Here is a 21,109-nt window from a genome sequence, read left to right on the forward strand (position 1 = left end):
CAAAACTAAAGTTTGGTATTGGGGAAGGATAGAATACACAGTAATAATGCTATTATTGTGTAAATTCCTTTACTTTATTTTACTTTATTTTATCCACACTTACATCTAGACCTAACAAATGTGACAGTGGGTTGGGACAATAAACTGAAAAATCCCCAAAACAAAAAAAATTACACTTACCTTCAATCCCGCAGCGCAGTCGTTTGGTCGGGAGGTGTATTCCATTTGGTCCCACATCATCCCAGCAACCGCTTCCGAGTCAGCGCGCTGGGCGCCGCCATCTTCACCTCTTCTTACTGGTTCTTACTACGTCACCCGACCCTGGCGCGAGATTGGGTGACATAGTATAGAAAAAACTTGTCGATCCCACTGTGCATTAGCACATTTTAGCAATTTTTTTCCCTTTTCACGAAAAGGCTCCTTTCTGCCCATGCCTGAAATGCTTGGGCATGCGCAGGAGGAGCACCCAAGAGCCTTCCGTGATGCGTGACATAAGTATTCTGGGAGGCTTTGCACTTCCGTTAATTTTTTTTTAAAAAAAGGGTGTTGCACTTGAAAAAAAAACAAACAGAATGTTTACCTTACATAAAAGGGTTGTCTACCCTTTTATGTAGAGTGAAATTTCTGAGTTTAGGTGCGCTTAATCATAATGCAACAGCAGGTAATACAATTCTATTTGTTAAAAGTGCACACCCAGTTCCTCATATCCAGAGTATACCCATACTCTCAATACCTCAGAGTAAAAATAAATTGTTCAGATGAGGAAGATTTCAAAAAACATACTTATTTCTGACCTGGTAAAAAAAATACTCCCCCAGCCGCTCTCTTTGCTCCTCCGCTGACCTACTACTGACTTTCTCACTCATAACCTCATCACACGCACGGCTACAAGACTTTGCTAGAGCTGCCCCAATTCTCTGGAATGGTCTTCCTCATCCTATTGGCCTTGCTCCTACTTTCTGCTCATTTAAAAGAGCACTCAAAACCCATTTTTTAAACTTGCCTACCCATCTTCTTCTGTCTTTTGAAACCGTCACTACTTCTCACCACTACATATTTCCCCGCCTATTGTGTGCTAATTCCCTCACCTACTAGAATGTAAGCTCTTCGGGACAGGGTCCTCTCCTACTGTGTCACTGTCGGTATTCATCTGTCATTTGCAACCCCTGTTTATTGTACAGCGCTGAGTAATATGTTGGCGCTATATAAATCCTGTTTATTGATAATATTAAAAAAACCAAGTAGGATATCTACAAAATATCTAGCAAAAAAACTTGCTGTATCCTCTTTGGACAAAGAGAGCCTACCAAAAAGTAAGCATGAAAGAGAGACAAGAAGTAGTATTTTCAAATAGACAAGATAAAAAAAAAGAGGAAAAATGTAGATTAATTATAGAATATACCAGGGAATATGAATCCATAAAAAGATCTTTTCCAAATATTGGCAAATTCTCACGTGATCTAACGCTAAATCAATTTTACATGAGAAACCACAATTTGTTAATAAAAGAGCACCCTCGCTAAGACATAAACTAGTGAGGAGCCATTTTTCTTTAGTGAGCAAAGAGCCTTGTCAAAATTTTGGCACATTTAAATGCCACAGTTGCAAACAATGCAGATGGATATATGATGAAAAGGATAAAAGTTTACAAGATAAGATACCATTAGGCATTAGCACCAAAATGAAACCTTATGTTTACTGTGCTATGGTAGCAGACATATACCTTGCCTTTTGCAATTGTGGCTGCTACTACGTAGGAAAGACAAAAAGACAGTTCAGAAAGTGTATTGTATATATAAACACATATACCTACCGTATTTTTCGGACCATAAGACGCACTTTTTTCCCCCCAGAAGTGGGGGGAAAAAGTCCCTGCGTCTTATGGTCCAAATGTAGCCTCTGTGCCCGGGCCGTCTCTCCGGTATCCTCCCCAGCCGCTGTCCCGTCCCCCCTGTGTAGCCCCCCCTCCGGCTTTTCTCCTGTCCAGCGCGGCCAGAGTGACTGTGACTCCTGTCACTCTGGTATCTTGCGTCCTCCCACTCTCAGCATGATTGGCTGACAAAGTCATGCTGGGAGCAGGAAAGCACACACATACACAACACACGTACACAACACAAAGTAAACAAATGTTATATTGCAATCCGATTGTCATACATAGTATGACAATCGGATTACAACTGAAAGGAAATACTCACCCAGGTGTCCGTAGCTCTGCTTGCTGCTGGCATCTTGCAGAGAGATGTATAGCACAATGCAGAAATCCTGCATTATGCTATGTATCTCTCTACACATGCCAGCAGCTTCCAGCCTCCGTATCTGTCTCAGTCTGTGTGAGCACGCAGGGAAATCCCCCCCCTCACATCACTCCGGAGGATGAGTCATCTTCCAGTGACGTGATTGGTGAAGTATGGGGGTGTGTCAGGGAGGGAAATTTAAAGGCAGGTTACAATGTAATCTGCTTTTAAATGGTTTTTACAGTACAAAAACACCACACAACATAAAAATAAAAGTACCGTACATTTTTATTTTATTTTTAGATTACATTGTTGTCTATTATTTCATTATTGTTTTAAATTATTATTTATATTTATGTATTATATTATAATTTATGATTTTAATATAATAAATAAATATAAATAATGTTAATAATGGTTCTAAATGCTGCTGTTTACTTTACAGGGTTGATTACATGTGTTTATGACTGTGCTGTTGGTTTTTAATGCACATAAAATATTTTAGGACACTATTTGTTTCAGAATATTTTTTTCTTCATTTCCCTTCTCTAAAAACTGGTGCGTCTTATGGTCCAGTGCGTCTTATGGTCCGAAAAATACGGTAATTATGAATTGAAAAATTGTCACTCCCCTAAGTCAACATATTGCTCTAAAACACAATTTTGATCTAAATTCAATTAGATTCATTGTGTTGGATCCCATTCATAAAATTCCAAGAGGTGGATATCTGGATAAATTGGTGTTGCAATGTGAGACAAGATGGATAAAACTAAATGCCACTGAGTACCCAGGACTAAATGAAGCCATATAGTTTCAATCTCTTTTATAATAGATATTAGAAATATGATGAAAAATTGACAAACGACACTGACAATCTGCCACTATTAATATGATATACGATGTTGTTTTTTTATTATGTATTTTAATGTGTTGTCCTTAAGCAAAAAGTCGGGAACAGCGGGAATGTAGAGCCAGGGAGGTATCTAAATTCAAATTTCATTCCCCTATCACTCCCTTACACTTTCCATCTCCTTTTGGAAGGGGTGATTTAGAAATTGTCAGTGTAAGCACAAAGTGCTCTGTGTTAGGTGTGTGGCTTTGCCATGCAGGAGGGATGAAGATGCAGCCTGTCAGCCCTGCTCTCCCCCTCCTTATGCTGACAGTCACTGTGTTTCCTTGTCTCTCCCTGAGACAAGTGAGACTATGATCACGTGGTAACGTGCATGACAATTGAGCAACTTTTTTGCAGTGCAGTACCCTATACATTACTGGTTAGCACGCGTGCTGGAAAGGTGTATTATAGTATGTTTCTGCTGGACAATGTGTGTGAAGCTGTTTTGCTTTCTTAAAAATTATTAAAAAGAAAATTGCAATTTCTGTGTCGACAGACTATATAAAGTAGGTTTGCCTTTACTCAACAAAGGACACAAACTAAAACACTGGGTGCCAACCAATGGTCCGCGGCTCTGGCTGTTCCACCTCCGAGTGGGGTGAGAATAAGGACCCCATTGGGGGAAGGGGGGGCACTACCCAGAGCTGCGGACCACTGTACAAATCCCAGGCTCAGGGAAGTGGGCGGGCTGTGTCTGGTAACAACCTGCCCACTCTCCTATCACAGGATTGGATCTGCAACGGAAACGGGCGGGGTAATGCCATCATGATGTCACTATAGGGGAGGGTTCTCCACCTGTTAAGGACACGTGGCTCCCCGGGCATGCGCAGTCAGGAGCCAATAAGGTTTGCGACCACTGGACCAAAAGACGGTTCATGCCTTTAGTTTTTATTACCTGACATGATCACAACAAGTATGCCAACATTATTCATAATGCAGTAGATGCTGGAACATGCTTAAGTGGGTAGAAGCACCCAAAACAGGAGCAAAACAACTAGGCAGTAAAAAAGGAATCTGAAGTCACAATAGCTCAAATTAAAATCACAAAGTCCCAGCAGTTCTATAATGTCACAGTGCTTATCTGCTTTTTCCCAACTCTCCCCACCTTCCACAGATATTCTGCATTCCACTCTACAGTTCCCATAAAGGTAACAGTTTTGAAATGTGTAGTTATATGTGTTTGGTAAAATAAACTTTTCGTATCTTCACAAGTATGAAATTTTCTGCAGTGATGCATAATGCAATTCTTGTAATGTGAAGTGATATCATCGGACTGATGTAGGCAAGTAACCTGTAATTCTTGTTGTGTTGTCAACGTTTTAAAACATTAGGGCCATCCTTATAAGAACTCCCATGTCTTCACAGAACCCCTGTTATTCAGATATCCACAGCTAACATTGGGTTAGTGGTGACTGTAAACAATGCCTCCTACATTGCTGGCCAGTTGGAGGCTGCCCTTCCTAACAGATAGCCAAAAAGACCATTGGCATCAGTGGTAACTAACCTGAGAGATCCAAACTGATCATTGTTCATAGAACCCCTAGGAACCCTAGGGCTCCATGAAACTTATATTCTATCTTTATAGTGCATGTCTGCACTTCAACCTCCGTTTTCTGTTGATGTTGACCTGAATGATACTCGAAAAAAATATTGCTGTATTTCTGGACTGAAAAGCAAATGAACATATCATCAGAGGGTGTTCTGTGATCTCTGGAAGATAAGAAAACATGGAAGTGTTACACTTAGGGGTATATTTATAAAGAAGTGAACCTGGCATTCTCTGAAACATTCTCTGTTAGAGAATTTTCTAGGTCCATATGTTTCAATGGCAGTAAGATTCTCCACCATGGAATATTTCTGTGAATGTCAGATGCACCTCTTCATAAATAGACCCCTTAGATACACTTTAGTTAGCATGCACCCAACACGAAGTATATATCTAATGCAAGGTACATTTGATTAAAGGTATCAAATGGCTGAAGTCAGAACTCCCTGTATTGCACCACAGCCCATTGAAATGTACGCTCTATAACTTCAAACTGAAACAAAATTTGTAAATCTGTTTGGTTTTATTTAAGCAGCTTGGATAGGTTACCGATCAGACACTGAAATAATTGTGGCCCAATCTATTTTGTATTCATGTCCTAAATATTATCTGACATGTGCAGTGTTCTTAGTGTGGATTATAGATTCTTGTGATTTTCTGCCATGAACAATGTCAACCCTTACTGGGTGTCTCAGGTTGTTACCAACGGATCTAGTGAAACTGATTACAAATCAGAGTTTTAAGTCTGCAAAGCAGCTTTATGATTTAGCAGAATATCTAGCTCCAAATCACTATCACTATCAGCCATTATTGCCAAACTATGAATGTTTTCTTACTAGAAAAAAACAAAACAAAAGACAATTATTTCTATTCATCAAAAAGAAAAAAAACTTGATCCAGGGAAATATTATCAAAATATAGTTTGCATATTTGTGTTTTTTATTTGTCTTTTTTTTTTTTTTGTATGCACAAATATGATGCCATTATTGATGTGACACCTGTAGGTTTACTTTTTTCTTTAGATATAGAAAAAATACACTGAAATTTGTAGCCTTCTATTGCAGACCTGCTAGCTGTTTCTACCAGTAATACTTACCAAACCACTAACCCAAACATGAAGATGTTTTCAGCTAGAGATGTTGGGGTTCACATGATGCAAAACATTTGCCATGTCTGTTACTAAAGTCACAGGGTTGGCCGAACAACCAGGCAATTGGCATTTTCAGAAGGGGCAGTAATACCTACTGTATCTTACTGTTCTTGTTTTTCTTAATGCATGCATGTAATTGCAGTTGTAATTATTTAAAACATTGTTTTGCTATTTTAGTAAAGTTTTAGGCCTAATATAGTCCTGTCTATCTCCATGCGTATTTTTACCATGCCATTCATAGTAGCATATTATGGTAATAATTGGATGTAAGGGTCACTGTACACATTATAATCCTTATTGAATCAACTTTAGACGGTGAATGAGATGCAGAAAATATGGCATTTTTTTGAAATCACATACAACTTTTCTGTACATAGCACTGACTTAGCCAATCAAATACTATACTTGCAAAGATTGATTGGCTCAATTTTGAGTCAGTAAAATTTGCACGAAATTTGTTAAAAAGAATAATCTTCTGCATGTCATTGACCAGATGTGCTCATTTGACTTTGTTTATTTTTCCTTTGCTTGTGTAGATTTTTTCTAGTCACTTCAGTTTATTCCGACATCACATAAACATGCTGCTAGGTTAGCTGGCTTCCCTTCAAATTGACTATATAATATATGACTATGGTAGGGACCTAAGATTTTACAATCTTCTAAAGAATAGTTAAGTGCATAACTATTGTGACATGATGGCAAAGTACAGATAGATAAGTATTAAAGGAAAATCTTTGAGTGTTGCAAAATAAATGCTATAAAATGCAATAAAAAAGAACAGTGTACCTCCTCTTAGACAAAACTTCGTCTTGTTAAATACATTTGACAAATTTTCAGTTTTATTATTAGGCAAAACTAACCTAGGTTATTTCCAAACAGGGAGATATAAAATATATTATGTAAATACCAAATAAAATAGTAGTGTGAGCAAAATATGATATTTGGATTGTTGGGGTATTCATTCTAATATAATCTATTTGTTTAGTTTACACTTCTAAAATGGGTTGTTGACTACCAAAAGGAATTGTTTCTACTCCTGCATATCGAAGAAGAGAACTAATAGGAACATGATCGTATCTGTTCATGTCACGATGCAAGAAATGGACTCTGTTACCTGCAACAAAAGACAAAATCTGTGAACAAACATCTATTTTTTAGCAATTCTCAAACACAATTTTTTTTTTTTGGCAAATCTCCTTTAAGCTAATTCATAAGCGAGAGAAAGCTGTGTCTATGTGCAGAGTTTATTCGAACTGGCTGTAAGCAAAGTGTTGCATAAAAGCTCCAATCTGCTAGAGTGCTAGGAAGTTCTGTGCCCTTCTTGGACTATGCAGCTGTAGTTAACAGTGTACCAGAAAGTGTTTTCTGCTTTTTGCATTCAATTACAAGTTTCCACTAAATGGTAGAGTGGTCCTCTAGGCTGGGTCCTTACAGAAAGTAGGTGGTATCTGTGTGAACAAGGTTAAAAGGGGTGCATGAACGTAAACTATTAAGTGGCAACTGGTATTAAATGTAAGGATGTTGCTTTAAGAAGTAGTGTCCCTAGTTTATTGTATTGTTTAGAAAAGCTGTATCCACTCAGAGTTTTTGATTTTACTGTTCTGTATGCTGGAATAGTTCCTAAACTACTATTAAGTAGGCTCCAGTATTCTGTTTTGGAAGAATTAAAAATACATAAATATATAATTATGGTTCCAAGCCACAACGTAGTGTAGTAGTGTAAGCTGGAGGAAAGTACTAAAAACATATACAGCAACCTTCCTTAGTGTCCTTTCCTCCTCAGGGCTTTGCCCAGATAGAACCGGGCTAGAAAACTGATAGCCCAACAATGCATACAGTTTTTAATTTCCCCAAATTTTGGTCTGAAATGCTAATACAAATATATATATATAAGCTTGCACTGCTATTTAGTGGCAATGTTCAGACTACTGCTTCCTCATGCCAGTAAACCACTGACTTGGGGGAGACAGTACATGTAACATCTATCCATGGTAAATCGTTCAGTACTTCTCACTCAACTAATGCCCAATGTTGAATGTGCAAGCACTGTTTCTTTAAGAACAAGTGGCGGGGCAGCTGGCAAAGTGCCAGGTTCTGAGAGCTACACTCACACAATTATTGATATGTTTAAAGGACTCATTTTTTTGTTCATGATATAATGAACGAATCATGTTTTTGGTATAAATATAGTTGTCAAATAAACAATTTCACATAAGTATTACAGATTAGAAAGGCAACATATGACATTTTCTGGACTGTAGGAGCGTGCAATAAAATGGGTCAGGCCTGTGCAGTTGTATTTTAGGAAATTACTGAATTCCTTCAACTGTATTAATCCCTGGTATATAGAAAGTAATTGTTCTGTAGTCCAAAATAAGAGCTGGTAGACTCCTAAAGATAACACCGAAAGTGTGCGCAGGACACTAATGGTATTGGATAATGGAAGCTTAGAACCAGCCATCAGCAATGCCAAGCAGCAAGTGGAATACAAGTAATAAACACTTTATTGTTAACTTTACATATTTGAAATTTAACTGGAGAGGACCTAACATATTTTTGTTGTGAAAGAACCGCTTGGTTTATGACATACCTGGACCTACTATTAATGCTCCACCCTGCTGTGCTGGGTCACCTTGAAAATCAAATGCAGGACTTGTCATTGCTCTCCATAGACTTTTAATACTCCCAGTGATGAAGTTTGATTTCACATGGGGGCTTCCAGCTAGAGTATAACAACCATGTTAGAAGATTCCTAATAGGGAGAAATACCTTACATCTTCACATTAAATATGATCAAAACACACAAAAAAAAAACAAAAACCTAAAATTTTTTCAAATTATATGACGTAAATATCTATAAAATGGAGCAGCCTTTTTTAATCAATTTAACTTGAGGGATCCCTTAAAATAATTTTCGGGTCCCAGGGTACCCCTGACAATTTTATTGATATGCCCCTATGCATGATACATCAGCCTGGTGGTCAATGGGATGGATGACCCTTACCTCATTGGCCAGTATAAAGAACGCCACCCTAACATCAAAATAGATAATTGATGTTAGTAGTGACTAAACTCAGAGGCACAAATTGCCTATTGCTCAAGAAACTCCTAGAAACCTCTAAATGAACCCTTGGGTTTCACAGAACACTGGAATATAGGTTCTAACCTACCAACTAAGAAGTGCTTGTTAAATCCCCCCCCCCCCTCCATTATTGGTATCACTCCACTTCATGGAATCAAAATGAACAAGGGGGTGGGTATGTAAACCTCTAGTTCTAACCCGTCTCTACTTGTTTTAAAATTAGATCACATGGTTTGTTTACAGATACTGTTAGTAGATGTTCATCTGCCCGGCGATTCTGCACTGTGCCCCATCACAGTTCAAAACACGGTTTATTCTGATCAGCGATGTCATTTGCAGCAGCCAGGAGAACCAAGATAGTAGCAGCCACCGTTTCCCTTTAGCCGTGCAGCCTGATGTATTTTATCCGCACCCCCAGTACCACTGTGTGAAGCTGTGCACAGCGGAAGGGGATTTTAGAGGCAATTAGCTCCTGGCAGTCCTGCACTGCCATTGGCTTCTGGCAGTCACCAGTGCCTGTTGTAGTGTTTAGCTGGGCGAATCTGTGCTGGAGAGACATTGGTCTGATTTACAGTTTCTAACTTTGCCTGTTTCTGACTCCGCAAGTGTATGCTGCCTGGACTGGCCTTTGCCTGTCACCCCAACTCTGTGTTTTGCCCTTGTGTACTTCGTCTGGTGGATGGATTTTCTGTGTATGACCTCCGCTTTGTTTTCTGGACTTGTCTCTGTTGGAATCTAAATACTGCTTTATCTTTGGGCTCCTGGTCCTTTGCCATCTCTTCCTCAGACACCATCCCTTGTGTCCTGGGAGCAACCATGTGCTGGGAAATGCAACCAGTTTCCTGCAGCTGAGCGGGGGCTTGCTATAGGTGAAGAGTGCAGCGTTAGATTGTAGGACTGGTGTCAGGTAAGTACTGGTGGGGACCAGGGCCTTACAGATAGACCCTAAATATATTTTGCCGCTTTTGAACTACTGAAGTTTGGTGTCATCGAGGGGTATCCCTTATTATGAGCACATTTAGGTTTAGTGGCCTCTATCTATCTACGATGTTTAGTTTCAAACAATCCTTCATTTTTTAGATAATTGAGATAAACATATGTGGTAAGACAGATTTTAAATGCAATATATCTGAAAAACATTAAACAAGGCTAAAAAAAGTGCCTGATATAATAAAGCTCTCCAATGCCGGAGAGGATACTTTTTCACCAGTGGAGCTGGGTGATTGTTGGGTTAGCACAATTTTATTTATTATCAATTATGTCTCACCAACAATAATGCTTTACTAGTATATACTGGTATATGTATACCATATATGAGGTCATCCTAAAGAAATGCAGCATATCCTTTAACTGGTATCTTTATAAGGTAAAATACTGGTTTAAGGGATGATCATTGGTCAGTACTGGTCAAACACTGGCCATTGTCCTAGTTCCTGGGTAGTTAAAAACACAGTGCCATACCTATATAACGAGTCTTGACCAGAACTAACTATGCAACAGGTTTTTTGATCATCTGCCAAGCCTTTAATTTGGAGGACTCCTTGGATGAATGCAACTCACATCCGCAGCCAAGTATTTTTTTTATATCTAAATCTATGTTACTGCATTGTTTTCTCTATCTGTCTTTATTAATTAATAGTATAATCTTTAAACTTTACTTGCAAGTCTCTGTGTTATCTCTCTTTGTACACTTCAAATTTAATCCCATTAATATTTGCATAAACGGTCACAAAATATATTTGTGACATAACAGGGATCCAGCAAACCTGGAATGGATTTCTTCAAAGCAACTTGCAATTTGCTAGCAAATGTTTTGATCCTGGACTAGTACCATTCCAGGTTTGCTGGATCACCCAGCTTCACTGATGAAAGTGTATATTCTTCAGCTTTGGAGAGTTTTAATAATCCGCCCCAAAGAGACAGACAATATTAAAATATTTTCATCTGTAAATATAGAAACTTATTCCTTATCAAGGGGTTTGGACCAATATTTCTCTTGTGTAAAAAAATTAAAAGAGAAGGCAGTTCTGTCTATTTCCTTAGATAAATAATCATCAGAATACCATAAGTTTATCATGTATTAAATGTATGTTTGTAAAACAAGGATTAAACGTTAAATGTATTGTAAAAAAGACTTATAATACTTAAACCTTTCCAAAGGTAATAAATTGTAAGTTGTAAATATGTAAATATATTATCAGCTTTCATCTGGTCTGGTGGCAACATCCAGTAAAATAGAGAAGATTAATGAAATAAAGAATACAATAAGAAATAGTATAAAAACAGATCCCACATTTAATCTCCTAGGCGGTATGAATATTTGAGTATTTCTACATGTCAAATTGGTACATTTGACATGTAAAAATACTTTTAATGTTAAATTTCCCACCGGTCCTGCCCAGCTAGCATCTGCATTCCCTAGCCTCGCGTTTCCAATGCTCACACGCCGGGATGCGAGGCTAGGAAATGCAGATGCCGGCCCGACATCACCAAGTGAACCCAGATGCCAGGCCGGCATCGCTGGAGGACGTCGTGGGCACGTGAGGACCAGGTAAGGTAGGTACTTCCTGTTTCAGCTACTAGTATTATTTGGAAAAGGAAATGTTATAAGCATGTTTAATATTTCTCTTATCTGTCCAAACCCAGAAGTTAATATGAAATTGTATAATTTATGACATTTCTTGTTTCTTTAGATCTTCCAAATGCTATGATCTGGCGGTACATGTAAGAAACCCATTAACAATAAAATTAGAACTAATACATTTTTCCTATTGTGAACGCCTAAAATCATAGGACAATATATACAGAAACCTAGTGCTAAAATGAGAAATATGACAGTATTACAGCCTTAAAAAAATTAGCAGTACCTGATGAAGTTGAAGTTTCCCCCCTTTTCATACCCAGCTTGCTATATACTTCTCTATCATTATCAACATATATTTCATGTGGATATCCGGTTATAGAGCAAAATTTCTAAAAAATAAAATAAAAATAAAAAAGAGTTTATAGCCTGGTGAAGCATAGAAGGGGTTGTATGGTTATCAGCAGGCGATCAGGCACCTGTAAAGTTCTGTAAAATCTGTGAAGGGGAACAGCTGTCAGTGAAAATGAAAGCTCTTGTCTGTGAAGGATGTGGAAAAGGAAAAGCAGAATTACAACTCTAAAGCCCTCATAAAAGCTTTTTTTACTCTCTTTTCCTCACATACCTCTGTATGGGGTGCTCTCTGGGGGAAAGATCTTGCACAGTATCCTGAGGAGGAGGGGGGTGATGGACAGTGTCTGGACTCTGGAGGATGGGGGGAGACCTTTGCTCTGCATACATTCTAAACTTGGTACCTCTATTATTAATAATGTGACCTCAGTCCTCCAATGGATCAATTATACAGACTGGTTTATCTTGACTTGATGACTATTTATTAACAAGACGTGAGTTTAGACACCTTTTTTATTACAAAAAAGCACTGGTTATCAGTTAATAATGAAATGCATTTGATTTGTTTGGTCTTAGTTTTATTTATATATTAGGAAAGAATGAAATATTTTCAGTGATTATAAATGAGTGAGGTTCTCCATATTATGAGCTCATGGATCTATGCAGTATTTTAATGTACCGTATACATGTGTTCCTTAGGCAGCCAATTTAAAACAAATAGGCTGCTGATGTAGCACAGGACATACATTGTGGTGCATTGCAATGTATGGGATGCCAAATAAAAAATACTGGCACCACAACACACCAATGCATGTTATGTGTATCGGCGCTATATAAATACTGGTTAATAATATTAATATTACACACTGCAGTAGTATGTGCATTATTACACAAAGATCAAATTGGGCCCTAAAAGACACAAATAACAAAGACCAATGTGGCACTAATGGTTAGTACCTTTCTCTCAATATTGTTGTAGAAGCCAAGTGAATCTTGTGCATGATCTGTACAGATATTTAAAATACAGAATGAGGTCTAGAACAAGGGCTCTTTTGTCTGCTTTAAACATAAATGGTATTATCCACCAAATAAAAGACAAAGTGCACAGGTGTACACCAAGAGCTTTTCCTTCAGTTTATTTTTTTAGTCTCGTATACCTTCCTTGCATGAAAGTACATTTCCATGTCATAGAAGCATGCATAATATGATGCCTATCCAGTTAGCACAGAATATATTTGACCTAAAAAGTTTTCTTGTAAGACCCTGGTCCAATGCTTACCCGATGCAAATCTCCAAATTTATCTCTACAGTTTTTTCCTACTGCGCACCATTGGGAGACTAGTTGTCCATCCCAACCCTCAGGACTTCTGTTGTCTGGGTAACAAGTTGCCAAAGGCCAAGTGATTGCTGTGAGGGAATTAAAAAGGGTGCACTAGGGTGGTTCACAGTGCAAAATCACTTAACAGGTTCAGGGAGGGAAAGAAGTATTTGATCCCCTGCTGATTTTGTACGTTTGCCCTCTGACAAAGAAATGACCAGTCTATAATTGTAATGGTGGGTTTATTGTAGCTGTGAGAGACAGAAGTCAAGAAGTGCTCAAAAGTCAGAGCTTGATTTGCATTGTAATGAGTGAAATAAGTATTTGATCCCCTATCTACCAGTAAGATTTCAGGCTCCCAGGTGTATTCACTGTATGCAGGTAACAAGCTGAGATTCGAAGCACCCTCTGTAAGGGAGTGCTCCTAATCCAAGCTTGTTACAGTACTTGTATAAAAGACACCTGTCCACAGAAGCAATCAATCAGAATACAAATTAGCCACCATGGCCAAGACCAAATAGCTGTCCAAGGATGTCAGGGACAAAATTGTAGACCTATCCAAGGCTGGACTGGGCTACAAGACTATCGCCAACCAGCTTGGTGAGAAGCTGACAACAGTTGGCATGATAATTCGCAAATGGAAGAAACACAATCTCCCTCGGTCTGGGGTTCCATGCAAGATCTCCCCTCGTGGAGTTGCAATGATCATGAGAACGGTGAGGAAGCTACCCAGAACTACACAGGGGGAACTTGTCAATGATCTCAGGGTAGCTGGGACCATAGTCACCAAGAAAACAGTTGGTAACACACTGCGCCGCAAAGGCCTGAAAACTTGCAGAGCCCGCAAGGTCCCATGTACAGCACATGTACAGGCCGTCTGCAGTTTGCCAATAAACATCTGAGTAGTCCAGAGGAGAACTGGGTGAAAGTCTTGTGGTCAGATGAGACCAAAATTGAGCTCTTTGGCATCAACTAAACTCCAGGGCATTGAAAATGGGTTGTGGATGGGTATTCGAGCATGACAAAGACCCAAAACACATGGTCAAGGCAACAAAGGAGTGGCTCAAGAAGAAGCTAATGAAGGTCCTGGAGTGGCCTAGCCAGTCTCCAGACATTAATCCAACAATAAATCTGTGGAGGGAGCTGAAGGTTCAAGTTGCCAAACATCAGCCTCGAAACCTTACTGACTTGGAGAGGATCTGCAAAGAGGAGTGGGACAAAATCTCTCCCGAGATGTAGTTTGCCACTAGGTTTGCACACAAGAAACGCCTGACCTATGTGATTGCCAAAAAGGGGCTTCCCACCAAGTACTAAGTCATCTTTTGCGAGGAGATCAAATACTTATTTCACTCAATACAATGCAAATCAAGCTCTGACTTTTGAGCACTGGGTTTTGAGGGTTCTTTTGTTGTTTTTCTGTCTCTCACAGCTACAATAAACCTACCATTACAAATATAGACTGGTCATTTCTTTGTCTAAGGGCAAACATACAAGTTCAGCAGGGGATCAAATACTTATTTCCCTCACTGAAGGTGCCTCCTAACAAGGCCTAGATGGCTGCTATGGAGCCATGGGTGAATGTGAGGAAGAGCCAGGCAGCTAAGTGGGCTGGTTGATGATACTTAACCTAGGTAATTACCACATAGAAGTCTATGGTAGGACTTAAGCTGCGTACACACTTGCAATTTTTGTCGTTGGAAAGGATCTTTCACGACAAGGAGCTGCAAGATGCATGAACGATGCTGTACATACAGCACCGTTCATGCTCTATGGAGAGGGGAGGGGGAGAGCGACGGAGCGGCACCCTGCTGCGCGCTCTCCCCTTACCTTTCATTACGATCGGCTGTCGTCCATCGTCCGTGGATCCGGCAGGTCGGTCGTCCGGACGATGGACGACACCGACTGTACACACGGCAGATTTTCGCCCGATAATTGGCCGATGCCGATTATCGGGCGATAAAAATTTGCCGTGTGTACGTAGCTTTAGGAAAGGAAGATATAATCTCGGGGCTCTTAAAATTCCTGTGAGACACAGACATCTAATTCAGGTAAGTATACATCTGTGGCAGGGGAGGCAGGGGCATTTAGTCTAAGAAATATTCTACTCTGTAAAAAAAAAACAAAATTTCAACATAGCAGGTAAACAGAAGTGTCATCTCTGCTGATCTGTAATGAAAAGCAAAAAGCCTTCTTTACTACTAGGTATATAAACCAGAAATAATAATAAATAGGAAAATGATTAATGTGACTGATCTATCCATTAATCATTAGTTGTTATGAATACAAAAAATCCATATATAAAGTATGATATGAAGTATGTTACCTGTATATGAAGATATGAAGATTGACCAATAACAACAAGTCTGACATCTGCTTTCTAAAAGAACAAGATAGATAAGTTAAAAATGTACAAATATATGCAGAGTAATTCAGTAAGATAATGCAACTAATAAAACTCAAGAAGATGATTTCTGATTAGTTACCATCAGCTGTTCTGTTTTAGATAAGGGGGCAAGTAATATTAAAACGCAATTGTCTGACTGACTATTCATCTTCCTTCAGTTGGTCTGGATATTTATTGGTTTTAAACTGATGTAAGTTAATAATAGGAAGATTCATTTTTCAGCTATTTGCCATTAGGATGATGGGGAAGGGTTGCTGAGAATATTGATGTTCAATGATTTTTTTGGAAATGTATAGTTAGCCTTAATGTATATTTTAAAAATTATTAAAGAAGATATGCAAAAACTTTGATGTTTACTTTGATCAGCCTTTGGGTTCTTCAAATACCCAGCCGGGACTAAGTAATTTTTAAATTACTTTCCATAAAAATATAATCTCTAAAGAAAAAGCTATTCCCTCTGTTATCAGATATGGCAATATATATATATATTTATTTATATATATATACTCACCACCATATACTCTCAATCATATAACTGTAGCAGTTTTATATTACAGTAATCCTTGTCATATAAAAATTGTTGCTAGTTGTATTTGTTGTTTATAGTGGTAAACATTCAATGATACCTGTAGAAAACTTTTGGGAACCTTAGCCAAATCTTCCACATACTCTTTACAAATGTAGCACAGGAAATTCTACAAATAAAGTAACAAAATACACAGTTAATCTGTATACAACACACACTGCTCACTTCGTATTCATAAAAATAAACAAAAACTCATACACATAATAATGAAAAATAACTGCAAAATGAAATAAAATCAGGTTATTCGCACACCTCTTATAACAGAAAATTGTAGCAATGTATACGTATATATTAACATTTAATTAACTTTTTGCGCCATACACTGAAAAGAAGAATACATTTCCAGCACAGAAATATCACTCACCCTCACAAAGACTATGATTGCCTTCTTATCCCTGTAAAGGTCCCTAAGTTCACAGCTCCTGCCATTTTTGTCCTTTAGCAAACAACTTGCAGCCAGCTCCAGATCAGGGTGGTACAATGAATTGTAGTGATCTGCACTACTCCATTTGTTATTTCTGCCTATTTGCTGGGTGACTGGTGTGTTTTCTGAAGCCATGTTAGTTTCCTTCCAGCCTGGATTTGGTCCTCCCACCTAGAGATCAGGGCTGTGGAAACAACTTGTAATTGACTTGCAGTTACGTGGGTGGGGTTTCCCTAGGAGTAGTCTGTATACAGTACATGTTAACCCTGAAATAACTGCACTTCAAAGTGTCTCCTTTTTTTCCAGTGCTCTTAAAAATGCAAAAATGCAATAAAAGAATTTATTTCACATTAGAATAGTGAGCTGATATTCACATTAGAATTAGGAGTTGACACACATACCTCCCAACTGCCCTTGACAAAAATGTCCCTCTTTAGAACCAAGTTGTTGATGTTTGCATTGCTATAAAAATGTATTGTTTATCTATTAAAAAGTGTTATTTTACACAAAAACTTTCAACCTCCAAACCAACTATTCCATTTGTTATTTGCTATGAACACCACATGTTGGGCCTGTTATCAATGTCCAACAACAGCAATATAATGCTTAATATTATTGCCTAACATTACAAATGTGGGGCTTATTAGTTCTGCCTCTGAACACCACATATGGGGCTTATTATCAATGCCCAACATCACCAATGTGGGCCTTAATATTATTGCCTAACAATACTAATGTTGGGCGTATTATTACTGCCTCTGAACACCATGTGGGGCTTAACAATTTGGGGCTCATTTTTTTACTGCCTAACAATACCCATGTGGAGCTTATTACAATGTTGAGCTTTATATCACTGCTAAACATCAGCAGTTTAGGGCTTAATATCGCTGTCTAGGAACACCACATGTGGGGCTTATTTGTTGCAGCTACTTACAACACCAATGCAGGGCTTATTTATTGGAGCCACAAGCAATGCAGGGTTTATTTATTCATTGCAACCACTTATACTAGTGTATGTGGTAATATCATGGTTATACCAAAGTTATGATATCTGCCTCCAATTATAGGGCTTCTTTTTAGTTAGCACAGTAGTATGCTTCAAACAAAAAAAAAAGCAATATTCATACATTCAGGTCAGGAGCATAACAGCCCAATAATTTTAAATGGTCTGCCTTAACTGCCTTACCTTAAAAAAATTTTGACACATTGTGGGCTGCGTTATTGAGGCATTCTAATTTTCAGTTGGCCACCCATACTGTAACAAATCTAAAGAGGAGCTGAGAGTGCCCCAAACATCACTTTGAGTGCCCCACCAAGTTAACTAAGTAGTTAACAACCACAGGCACTACCTCCCAACAATAGGGACAAGATTACTGTGATGAATCGGTACCCCTTGCCCCTTATGGATGACCTGTTCTCTCAGGTCAATGGTGCCCGATTCTTCACCAAGCTAGACTTGAAGGGGGCTTACAACCTTATCCGCATTAGGAAGGGTGATAAATGGAAGACTGCCTTTAACACCAGGGATGGGCATTTCAAATACTTAGTAATGCCCTTTGGTCTTTGTAATGCCCCGGCAGTCTTCCAGGAATTTATTAATGATGTAGTCTGAGAATTTCTGGGTAAACTTGTGATTGTGTATCTTGATGATATTTTGATTTATTCATCTGAATTGGAAAAATGCGCCTTCGAGGTACGTGAGGTTGCTTTCTTAGGATATATTCTGTCAGATCACGGGTTGGCCATAGATCCAACCAAGGTCTCAGCAGTTCTGGAATGGCCCCAACTCACTGACCTCAAGGGCCTTCAGCTCTTTTTAGGTTTTGCAAATTTTTATAGGAAGTTTATATGAAACTTCTCACCCATTGTCCACCCACTGGCGAACCTCACTAGGAAAGGGGTGGATTCTGGCAGTAAAATGGGCTTTTGAGAAATGGAGGCATTGTCTGGAAGGGGCAGAACATCCCATACCGGTCTATACTGACCATGGAAACCTGGAGTATATTGAAGGAGCTAAAGCTCTCAACGCCCGGCAAGCCCGTTGGGCCCTATTTTTTACGAGGTTCAACTTCCAAATTACCTACAAGCCAGGTTAAAAAAACGTAAAGGCTGATGCCTTGTCCCGTTGTTTCCCAGAGGCAGCTTCCCTTCTGGATCAGTGCCCTAGCCCCATTTTGTCCCCCCAATATTTGGTGTCAGCCATACAGACTCCAGTGTTATTAGAGAATCTGATGAACCTCTTAGCCCCCCACCAGACCGACTACCCCCCTGCAAAACCTGAAGGGCGGCTGTACATTCCCCTCCATCTTCTCCTGAAGGTTATCCAACAGCTAGATGATTCTAAAGCTGCGTACACACCTGCACTTTTTCTCGTTGGAAAGGATCTTTCACGATCCTTTCCAACGAGAAAAGACTGCAAGATGCATGAACGATGCTGTACATACAGCACCGTTCATGCTCTATGGAGAGGGGAGGGGGAGAGCGACGGAGCGGCACCCTGCTGCGCGCTCTCCCCTTCCCTTTCATTACGATCGGTCGTCGTCCATCGTCCATGGATCCGCCAGGACGGTCGTCGGACGATGGACGACGACCGACTGTACACACGGCAGATTTTCGCCCGATAATTGGCCGATACCGATTATCGGGCGAGAAAAATTTGCCGTGTGTACGCAGCTTAAGACTGCTGGCCACCCAGGAATTAAGAAATCCCCAAATTTAGTAAAAAGACACGTTTGGTGGCCTCACATGTCAGTGGATGTCGAATCCTATGTTCATGCATGCCTAGTTTGTGCTCGGAGTAAGTCCTCCCATAACGCTCCCTTCGACATTCTGCTTCCTCTGCCCATTCCTGCTGCTCCATGGACCCACATATCCATGAACTTCATCACGGACCTTTCGTGGTCCTTAGGGTTTACGGTGATCTGGGTAGTGGTAGATCGCTTTAGTAAGCAAGCCCATTTCATACCGCTACCCAAGTTACCCTCAGCCAAGGAATTGGCTGATTTATTTGTGTTTCATGTGTTCCGCCTGCATGGGGTTCCGGAGAACATTGTTTCAGACCGTTGGGTTCAGTTTGTGTCTTGGTTCTGAAGGGAGTTCTGTGACCAACTGAGCACCGAGCTCTCCTTTTCGTCAGGGTTCCACCCCGAGATGAATGGCCAGACCGAACGGACCAACCAATCGTTGGAACAATATCTCCGGAGCTTTGTATCTGGTTGCCAGGAGGGATGGGTTTCTGTGGCTCTCTGTTTATGTGTGTCGGGGGTCGGAGTCCCAAAGTGTCCTCTCTGTCAGGTCCACCCTCTGATCTTCCCGTCTTTAACGATTGGGTGGAACATTCCCGATCTGTTTGGAATCAGGTCCAAAGTAATCTTAGAGAGGCAGTAGCCCAGCAGAAGATGTTTGCAGATTGCCATAGATCCTCTGGGCACCAGTTCCAACCAGGTGATCTGGTTTGGGTGTCTACCCACAATATTCCCCTCCGCCAACCCTCAGCCAAGCTAGGACCCAAATTTATTGGCCCGTTTTCAACATTAGAAAAGATTAATAGAGTGACTTTTAGAGTCAATCTGCTGCCGACTCTGCTCCCTTTTCAGATCCCCCTCCACCAGTTGAGCTGCAGGAAGCACCCGAATATGAAGTTGAGAGGATCCTGGACTCTCGTAAGGTGCGTAACTCTCTGCAATATCTCATTGATTGGAAGGGTTTTGGACCAGAGGAGAGATGCTGGGTGCCGGCCCACCGCGTACATGCGGAAGAACTTGTGTCGGAATTTCACTGGCATTACCCGGGGAGAAACCCCGACATTAGGGTCAGTCCATCCTTAATCAGAACCCAAAAGCACTTCTATTTAAACAACAGGCAAGGTCACGTTGGGACCCTGGTCACGTGCCCAAATCTCAAGTGCCCAAATTATAAGTGCAATGAAAATTAATCCAGGGAATTCCATCATCATCATCCTTCTCTACTAACATCACTGCTGAATGAATTCACCATCTTTATCTGCCTGCAACTAATGTTCATTTATCTCTAATTCTACAGGTACGTCTCATTGTGACCTTTTAGCAAATGTTTCTTTTGAATAAAGTTGTTTCTAAAATGTTGTCGTTTGTTTTTTGGGGGTTTGTTGTTATGTGATCTCCTTTCCAATCTCCCAGGACACACAGTTTAAAAAGACAATTGTGATTGTTTTTAAGCTGTTCCTTTCTCTGAGTTATTTGTAAGGCTAAAAACAGCACAATTGTCTTGTTAAAACTCAGTTGTTTGATGCGCATAGTTGTGTGCTACAGCGGACCCACTACGTGCTCCTGAACTGTTTTATCAGTTGAAAAATGCACCGCACTTTTGCACAGTCCTCATTAAGGTAAGTTTTTATTTTTTTTGTGTATATTGAGTGTTTTGCTTCATATGCACTCATGTAGGTATAGACATGAGTGAACATAAAGCCAAACATGTATGAATGCATTTAGATGTGTGTACATATTCATAGAAAAGAGAAATTATAAGAAGAAATAGGCAAAGAGGGCTTTTTAAACCATATT

General features: G+C 39.6%; 1 protein-coding gene across 1 annotated transcript; it reads right to left on the minus strand.

Annotated features, from left to right (window-relative positions):
- Positions 1 to 6,639: 6,639 nt before the first annotated feature.
- On the minus strand, positions 6,640 to 16,727 carry PRXL2C (peroxiredoxin like 2C). The gene is made up of 6 exons (XM_072415008.1): positions 16,509 to 16,727; positions 16,185 to 16,253; positions 15,478 to 15,531; positions 11,772 to 11,877; positions 8,413 to 8,544; positions 6,640 to 6,936 (listed from the first exon to the last, which is right to left on the minus strand). The coding sequence occupies exons 1-6, from the start codon at positions 16,701 to 16,703 to the stop codon at positions 6,809 to 6,811; spliced, it is 684 nt and encodes a 227-aa protein (XP_072271109.1). The 5' UTR covers positions 16,704 to 16,727; the 3' UTR covers positions 6,640 to 6,808.
- Positions 16,728 to 21,109: the final 4,382 nt, after the last annotated feature.

This window comes from Pyxicephalus adspersus, chromosome 6 (genome assembly GCF_032062135.1).
Source record: "Pyxicephalus adspersus chromosome 6, UCB_Pads_2.0, whole genome shotgun sequence".
Classification (NCBI taxonomy): domain Eukaryota; kingdom Metazoa; phylum Chordata; class Amphibia; order Anura; family Pyxicephalidae; genus Pyxicephalus; species Pyxicephalus adspersus.

Coding starts and splice junctions, on each gene's coding strand:
- PRXL2C (XM_072415008.1), bottom strand. CDS start 16,703: ATGGCTTCAGAAAACACACCAGTCACCCAGCAAATAGGCAGAAATAAC. Junction 8,545..11,771: donor GGAAACTTCAACTTCATCAG/GTACTGCTAATT, acceptor GTTATACTCTAG/CTGGAAGCCCCCATGTGAAA. Junction 6,937..8,412: donor AGCATTAATAGTAGGTCCAG/GTATGTCATAAA, acceptor CTTTTGTTGCAG/GTAACAGAGTCCATTTCTTG.